The 8,087-nt window shown below is 51.5% G+C and overlaps 1 protein-coding gene across 2 annotated transcripts; it reads left to right on the top strand.

Annotated features, from left to right (window-relative positions):
* Window positions 1–5,553: 5,553 nt before the first annotated feature.
* PLA2G1B (phospholipase A2 group IB) lies at window positions 5,554–7,406 on the top strand. 2 transcript variants are annotated; one of them, XM_086623516.1, is made up of 4 exons: window positions 5,554–5,587; window positions 5,672–5,831; window positions 6,569–6,696; window positions 7,285–7,406. In XM_086623516.1, the coding sequence occupies exons 1-4, from the start codon at window positions 5,554–5,556 to the stop codon at window positions 7,404–7,406; spliced, it is 444 nt and encodes a 147-aa protein (XP_086479642.1). The 2 variants fall into 2 exon arrangements, with proteins under 2 accessions (XP_086479642.1, XP_086479643.1); XM_086623517.1 differs by having other exon boundaries at window positions 5,554–5,591; window positions 5,685–5,831.
* Window positions 7,407–8,087: the final 681 nt, after the last annotated feature.

The following is an 8,087-nucleotide window of genomic DNA, read 5'->3' as shown; positions in this document are numbered from 1 at the left end:
AGCTGGGGACCAAGGAGGCAGGAGGTAAGAGAGCTTCGAACAGGAACGGGTAATGAGGAGTGGAGTTCTGAGCTGGCCCCTGTGCTTGGGCTCTCGGCAGGAGCTGCAGATGCCACTGTGAGGCTCACCAGCCTGACCCAGCCTGTGGGAGAAGTCCTGCGGCCAGCCTGAGGCTTGCTTCAGCACGAGATGCTTGGTGGGTTGGGTTCCCACCTCGCGCTCTCCAGGCTGGGAGTGCTGCGGAGAGATCACTTAGTGTCTGGGCGCAAAGGGGAAGGAAACAGGAGCACTGATAGAAAGGGAAAAGGTCTGCAGGGTTGGCTGGAATCACAGCCCAGCGGTGATCCTGACGGACAAGCTCAGCTCACCTGCGTGGCTGGGGAAGCCTCCTCCGTGCAGCTGGTTGTTCTCACTGCTGCTGAGACCGCTGTCTCTGGGGAGCGAGGTTTTTCCTCTCCTGCCTGGGAGAAGGAAAATCTGAGTCTGATCAGTTCTGTTGCTGGTCCTCGGATGGGCCTGAGAGGCAACTGGTGGATGGTCTCTGTTTGCTTTGCAAACGTGGCTGAAGTTAGCTGGCTTAAAATTAAAAAAACTCCAGCTTTTCAAAAAGGAGGGCAAAAACTTGCAGGGAACAGTGTCCAGACAGGAGCCCAGGGCACTGAGCTGAGCGCTGGAGAAGCAGCTGGACCCGCAGCCAGGAGTGCCGCAGGTCCGGGCAGGCAGGCGCACGGCGTGTGGGGCCTTGTTTCCCAGGCCTGCCCCGTGCCATAAAAGACGGAAGCATCTCTGCCGTGCCCCGCCGCGGTGCCAGCGGGACGCAGAGCAAGTCTGTGTTGGGGCAAGTTTGGGTATCAGGGATTTCTGTCGGATCACACCGGAAGAAAACCCCGAGAGAGCTGTTGGTTGTTGTAGCTCTGTCCCTTCCCTCCCGTGCTGTGTCCCGCAGATTCCCCAGTGACCTGACCGAGGACAGCGGCTGGAGGATCTGGTGAGCCTCGGGGGATGAGCCAAGGTTACCTTTTTCTTGAATCAAACTGCACACTGCCGGCCGGCCGCCAGGCTCCTGCCGCCCTGCCCTGATCTCTCCCTTTGACCAGACCACACTGGACTGAACCCGAGGAGATCATCTCGCTTTCTTACTAACCACCGACGGTTTACGCTTCCCCCCTCCCTGCCCCAGCCCACCGATTCTTCTTTTATTTATTTTATTAGCTGTTAGTTTTATTTTTTTATTTTATTTTTTTATCTTTTGTTTTGGGGGGGGGCTACCCCTTCTTTTTGTTGTTTGCTCTTTCCCGAGCTAGTAGACATATTTTATGAATTGGCTTTGTGATTGTGTTAGGTAGTTTTTATTGAGGAGTATTTTTATTTGGCTTTGAAACTGTTTTGAATATTTTCAACTCTGTTGTTGTTGTCGTCAGTGTTTTTAAAGCACGGTGTGTAACAAGAATGCAGTTCTGAAGGGAAGAAAGAGACACAGAGAGAGCAAAGGCTGAGAGGAACTGATGTATTTCTATTTTTTTTAAAGAAACTGTTTTTAATTGTTTCTGTTTTGTAAATGTGAGGCTTTGAAAAGTGTGAAACTCCAAGGATCCGAAAACGTTGGACATCGCTATGGAACAAAACAAATGTATATTTTGCTAAGTGAAAAACACTATCCTTACAGCTGAAAGAATTTTTTTTTTTCCTAGGTTTAGTTTTACGTGGGGTTTTCTTTTTCCTCCTGTATAATATGTAAATATCGCGAGCTGAACCTGGCTGCCGCCTGCAGCCTGGCTCCAAGGAGCAGCTCCAGGTCCTGGACTTGGTGCCACAGTGTGAGCAATACTCTCCAGCAGAATCCTGACAGGACTCCGTTCTTTTTTTGTACACCTTTTACTGTAAGATTTTAAGACCTCTGATGAGCTGAAAGGGGGGGTGGGGGCGGGGGTGAAACGTACCGGCCATCGGCTGTTTTGCTGAGCGGGTTAAAGCTGCTTCCAGTCGCTCGATGTACAGACTCCATCCCTGGGCTCCGTAGTGCCAGCCTCTGGTTTGGCTTTAGGTAAAGGGCTTCACCGCCATCGCTTGTCTTGGTTACTTTGAAAGGAATTCACTCTCCAAACGCTATCGCTTGCGTCAAGATTTCCTGGGAAAGGGGACCCTCCTCCAGAGGCGAGGGTATCGGAAGGGCCGTCGGCCGGGGGAGATTCGGGTGGTTGTTCTCCGAAGGGCAGGGCACTGGGGTGGGGAGTCATTAACGGGGGAGGAAAGCATTAGGGTGGTGATTTGGGGGCGGGTTAAGGGCTTCTCAGGGATTATATGAATTCTAGAATCGCAGCTTCCTGTTTGCTTTACTCTGTGTTCTGAAGACTGTGGGAATTTGTCCGTTGTCCTGTGCAGGGGTGATCTGGTCCCTTCTCCAGAACCTGCCGGGGCTTCTCCTGGCGCGGTCCGGGCCCCTGCTAAGCAGCCCTCTGCCAGGGGAAGCCTCCGGCAGGAACATGGGGCAGGTTTGGGTCTGGATTTCAGTGAACCAAAGACCTTGTTAAGGGGGGTGATTAAGCCTTTTATTAAGATGCAGCCAAACTCTTTTCCCAGGGAAATAACAGCTTCATCTTAAGTTTTAAAAAATCATTCCCTCTCTTCCCCCAAACTGAGCCCCTGTAAGGGAGAGGGGCGTTTAGAAAGGACTGGGAGGGCCACAGTGCCCCCAGGGCCCTTCTTTTCCATCCCTCCCCCGTCTGCCGGAGCTTGTCCTGACCTGGGCGATGCGTTTGGAGAGTTCTGTTTAGGTAAGAGGGTACTTAACAGATTAGTACTGAAAACACAAAGCAATAATTTTTGTTACTGAGACAAGAGTCTGTATGTCTGTTTTTTTAAATATTTCCTAATTAAAGAAGAGCTGCATTTTATTGGGTTTATTTTTATTCTATATACTTCAAATTTGGGTCTGCGGACAGCGCTTTCCTCCCTCTTGGTATATGCGCTGAACTGCTTCCGTGCCCCCTCCAGACATCCCGGGCCAGCTGTGCTGCTGCTGGGCTGGGATTCACTCTCCAGCCAGCGCTGCCACTGCCTGGAGGCTGGGGCTCCGGTTTCAGGGTGGGCATTTTTTTTAAAAGAAATAAAGCTGTGTTTTTAAGCCAGTAAGTTATTACACTCCAATGTTTGTTCTCTCCACACCTGTAACCCTTTTTCCAGATTTCAGTTTTAAATTCCTAATAAATTATTTGAAAACTGTCCTTCTCTGTCGTTACTTGGGGGTGGGAGATCTTCAAATGGAGGAGATTTCAGGAGAACTTGGACCTGGCAGGAGTTGCATAGGATGAAAGCCCCAGGCAGGGCTCTGCCTCTGTGTTCTGCTCCCAGACTTTGGCATTGGCCTAGTTGTGAGGCAGATCTGGTTTTAACAGAGATCATGTCTCTTCTCTGTGTTACAGAGGTTTTGTATAGATATTTGTAGGTTCAAGAAAGGAGGAGATAGTGAGGTGCTTAGAAGTTTGGCTCAGACGCTCTGGATTCAATGACTATGGTGGACCAAGAAGGCTAGATCTAAGAAAGTAAAATGCAGAGGTCGGAAGGGAATTCCCTAACGGATAACACTACAAGAGAAAGGTAAATTCTAACAGTGTACAATAGGGTTAGGAGTCCTGTGCAACAGCTTTTAATTATAGAGAATTCTTAAAAATAATCCAAGGCTCAAACCTGTAAGTTCAGGAACCAGATGTAAGTTGGGACGTCCTCACGAGCATACTGAGGACCAGTGGCTTTGTATGCAGCACAGGTTGGGGGAAACCAAAAATAGTATTGGCGGAAAAATCTTTTCCCCTGCTGGGATTTTTCTCATGAGGCACTCTTGTAATGCTCACATGCTCGCTTTCCCACACTTGGTGATCCTCTTGTTGAATTAAAATGTAAGAAATCCAAGATACGATAGCATTTTTGATTTTTTACTTTAAAAGCCAGTTTATTGCAAGTTTTCGTGGCAACATCAATAATAAATTGGACACAGAAAAGTGAGGAAAAAGGAACCACAGTGTCCTAATGTTCACAGGTAAGGGAACAGAAAATAAAAAAAAAGAGTAGAGGTGGCCAAAGTAGCAAAGAAGAAAGGGAACACTTAAATAGATATTGAAGGGAAAGTAAGCAGATTGATCTGTGGGCAAGAGATTAAATCCTTGTTTCTGAAATAACTGTGGTACAGACTGTCCTTTATATCAGCCTTTAATGTTTGTTCAATGTTCTCACTATTAGGACACAAATATCTTGAATCTGTAACTTGGCATCTGTTTGGCTTTTGCGAACGTGTGAGTTGGGGAATCCCAGAGAACCAGAGACCTTGAGAGAGATCAAAAAAGTCGGAATGGTTCTGGTTGTTCAGCATACCTACCTTTAATAGATGTCCTGTGGGTATGTCAGCATCCTATGGATGCTATGGGCACCCTGGCATAGCTTCAGCCACTGTAAGGGGGAAGATGTCCTCAACGTCCCTTACAGGAACGTGCATTTGAACCTACTGAAGGGTGCTGAACCCTAAGCTTCCTGAGTAAGCACCGGCTGTTGCGGAAAGGTGGGCTTTGCCTCTTCCTCTGGTCTTTAAATCTACAGGCTTGCTTGGTGCTTTCGAAATAAATGCAGTCTAGGATCTGTATCTTGAGTGTGTGAAAATGCCAAACCTGTCGCCCTGACAGTGTTAGAGCCTCTGGGGTCTGAATATGAGTGCAGCATTTTGGACTTACCCCTGGCTGACTCCAGGAAGCTTTTTCTTACCCATTTTTTGATCTTATTTCAAGGTTCCCAACTCACCTCATGCCTTGGCGTAGAGAACCAAAGGGTCTAACTGCGTTCTGCTTTGGTGCTGGAGAAACTTCTGTGTCTGAGCTGCTGAAGTCTGCTGTGTGTGTTGAAACTTCCAAGCCCAGTTCATTTCCAGTGTAACTCCCTTAAGGTCATGTAAAACCAGACTCTATTCCGGAATATTGTTTAAGCCAGATACAGAGGCTTTCCAGGTTGCTTGGCTCCTGTTTCTTGCCTAGTAGTTCCTCTTGTATGGTTTCAAAGTATAAAACAGCTTGATTTTTTTTTTTCAGTTCAGCTCATGCCAAATGGCCATTTGGGGTGTGGATGATCTGTACCTTATTCTCTGAATTAGGCCAGGAGAATCCACGGAGAAATACAGGATTAATAAGTGGGATACCATAAAAAGAAGATGCCAGCATTAGTAGGATGGATATTAGCATACCAGCAATTTCCAACATAACTGCTACTATTTTTTAGTAGAGAGCCCTTAAAAATGTCCAGATCTTTCAGGCTCGCTTCCAATAGCAGCATTAAAATAATTTAATAGCAAAAATCTAGAGCAAATATTTGCCTTCATGGCTTTCAGAGATTTAACTCCACTGGCCTTCAACTGGTCCTATCACAACCTGCTGCCCACAGCCTCTGATGGAAGAAGTCTGCATTTAGTAACATAAATATTGGCTTGTTTATCCACACCCATGTCAAGGTGAGCTTGTTGTATAAAGAGCCGCGCTTTCTCTAGCACGCATCTCTCTGTCAACTCCTCCGAGAATGAAGTCCCTGGCCCTGCTTTTCCTGCTGTCTGGTGTGTAGGTGGCACTCGCCCCCCTCAGCACCCCCCTGGACTGGTAACACCGTGCCTAACTCTAACCTTTGTGTCTCTCCTCAGTGGGCGCAGCCAGCGCTGCGCTCTCGTCCCGGGCTGTGTGGCAGCTTCGCAGCATGATCAAATGCACCATTCCAGACAGCTATCCTCTGCTGGAATATGCTGACTACGGCTGCTACTGCGGCTTGGGAGGCAGCGGGACTCCAGTGGATGAGCTCGACAGGTTTATAAGACTCTGCTTTTACAAACCTCTTTCCTTGCTTGCGCGGTCACGGTTCTGCACGCCAGCTATGTCTCAACTGGCCCTGCCTGTAAACGTTCATAAAACTCTCTGCCTGCTCTGAATGAAGCTTTCTCTCAAAAGACGGATTCAAGGAAAAAAGGATGTGTATCACACCTTGATGCCTTATTACTAAGATAAAATACAATCCCAACAACTCTGTTTTCTCTTCTGTGGCAGCTAGACTGCACTCATTCCGGCATTTATTTTTTTTGCAGCAGTACTGTGCCAGCAGCTGGGACACAGCTCTGCACACGCTGCCCAGTGCACGGCCACCAACACGTGCAGGGCTGAGCTGCAAAATGCCAAGAAGTGGCTTGGGCAGTTTACAGATGACACGAGACTGATAGCCAAGATGCAGTGAATTGTGTCAGCTGTTAGCTCTTCAGCTACTGGGCACTGACGGGGTGCGTAGGGTAAATGCTGTCTTTTCCTTTCCCTCTGCCCAATGGACAACTCTCTGAAGATGCTCCAGTAAGTACATGTGTACCAGACACCTCTTGGTACCACTAGCTGGCAGAACTGTGTCCCTTTGAGGTCCCTCATGTCTGCCCTCTTATCACTGGGTATCTTGTTTGTTCAGTGCCTTGTCAAAGCAATACTGGTGTATTTACATGTCTTACAGGTCAGCGGAGTTTGCATTTCTGATATTCTCTGACTTTTTCCTCCTTCTTTCCCAGCTGCTGTCAAGCACATGATAACTGCTACTCGGAGGCAATGGCACTGGACTCATGCAAATCCCTCTTTGATAACCCCTACACAAACTCGTACAAATTCAGCTGCTCCAGCGGAGAGATTACGTGTAGCAGTACGTTCACGTCCACGTCACTCCGCTTCAGAGAAGGAACGGGGCTGCGTGACACGCCATGCTTCTGTGGCGGGAAGGCGCGGTGGGAGTCCCTGCCGGGGGGGCTGGTTGTTGGAAACAGGGCACCTCGCTCGTGCACTGGAGTGAATATTCTCCATGCACCACACAATCTAATGTTTATGGAAGATATATGGCATCACAGAATGTAGTGAAGCCTGTCCCCTCTTCAGGGGACTGTGTCCCTGCGGTACTTCTCTGGGAGTCAGTATATAAGGGAGCAGCATGCGGACTTGGGGGAGGTACGCAACTTCTGCCAGGCGTCTCTAATGCGATGGTGGAGCTTGTGTAGGGCGCTAGAACGGAGATAAACGGCAGCCAGGCTGGCAAAGAGCTGCAGGGAAGGAAGGAGCGAGGAGGCGGCTGGGCCACAGCACACAGCTCTGCCTCCGGACGCTCGGCGGGGAGAAGCACGGACCCCCCTAAAGGGACAGCCGCCGTGCGACGGGGCTGCGTCCCGGCGGCAGAAACGCCTCCCGCGGCGCCTGGGCAGGAGCTGCGGGGTCTGAGCGCTTCTGCTCTCTCCTCCAGGCAACAACTCCGAGTGCGACTTGTTCATCTGCAACTGTGACCGCACCGCTGCCATATGCTTCGCCAGCGCGCCCTACAACAAGCAATACGTCAACCTGAACACCGACAAATACTGCAGCTAGTCGTCCTCCTCCTCCTCCCGCCCCTCGCGGCGGCAGCAGGCCGGCACCGGCCCGCCACTAATAAACGCCTTGCAACAACCGTGCGCCTCCGCCCCTCTACCGCGCCGCGCCGCGCCGAGGGAACCCGCGGGCGGGAGCGGGGCGGGAGCGGGGCGGGGGGGCCCGCGGCAGCGCGTGCAGCGCCTCCGCCGCCGCGTTCCTTGATTGGCTGTTGGGAGCGGCGGGGGCGGGGCCGGGAGGAGGCGCTCGGGCGGCGCCGGCGGGGCGCGAGGCCGCGCACAGGCGTGTCCCGCGTGGCGCGTCGCGCGCTCGTGCCGCCCGCTCCCGTCCGGCCGCTCCCGGCGTGAGGGCACCGCGGGGCGGGCGCTCCGCCGTGGGCCGCCTCGCAGCGGCCTTCCGGCCCCGCCGCCCTCCCGCATCCTCCCGGTGAGCGTGGAGGGGCGGCACTGCCCCTCGGGCAACGCGTGCGCTCGCCGTGGCACGGCGGCCCCGCTTGCGAGGGCGTGTCCCTCGGAGCGTGGCTTCGTGAGGGGCTTAAGCCGTTATCGGGCTGATAGCCGCTCCGGGGGAGCGGTATGGGTTTGCCTCGGGGAGGCCTCGTCCTGCCCGGCACCGTTCCTGGTCAGGAGCTGTAGGAAAAGAGGGAATGTTTGCTCGGGAGTCAAGGGAGGGCAGGGAGTC

This window comes from Tauraco erythrolophus, chromosome 19, assembly GCF_009769465.1.
Source record: "Tauraco erythrolophus isolate bTauEry1 chromosome 19, bTauEry1.pri, whole genome shotgun sequence".
Lineage (NCBI taxonomy): Eukaryota > Metazoa > Chordata > Aves > Musophagiformes > Musophagidae > Tauraco > Tauraco erythrolophus.
The sequence above is the reverse complement of the archived record's forward strand: the minus strand, read 5'-3'. Positions and strand labels throughout refer to the sequence as shown.

Excerpts from the sequence above, each read along its gene's own strand:
- PLA2G1B (XM_086623516.1), top strand. The coding sequence starts at position 5,554 with ATGAAGTCCCTGGCCCTGCTTTTCCTGCTGTCTG. Across the intron at positions 5,588-5,671 it reads CCTGCTTTTCCTGCTGTCTG|TGGGCGCAGCCAGCGCTGCG; the intron begins GTGTGTAGGTGG and ends GTCTCTCCTCAG. Across the intron at positions 6,697-7,284 it reads CGGAGAGATTACGTGTAGCA|GCAACAACTCCGAGTGCGAC; the intron begins GTACGTTCACGT and ends TCTCTCCTCCAG.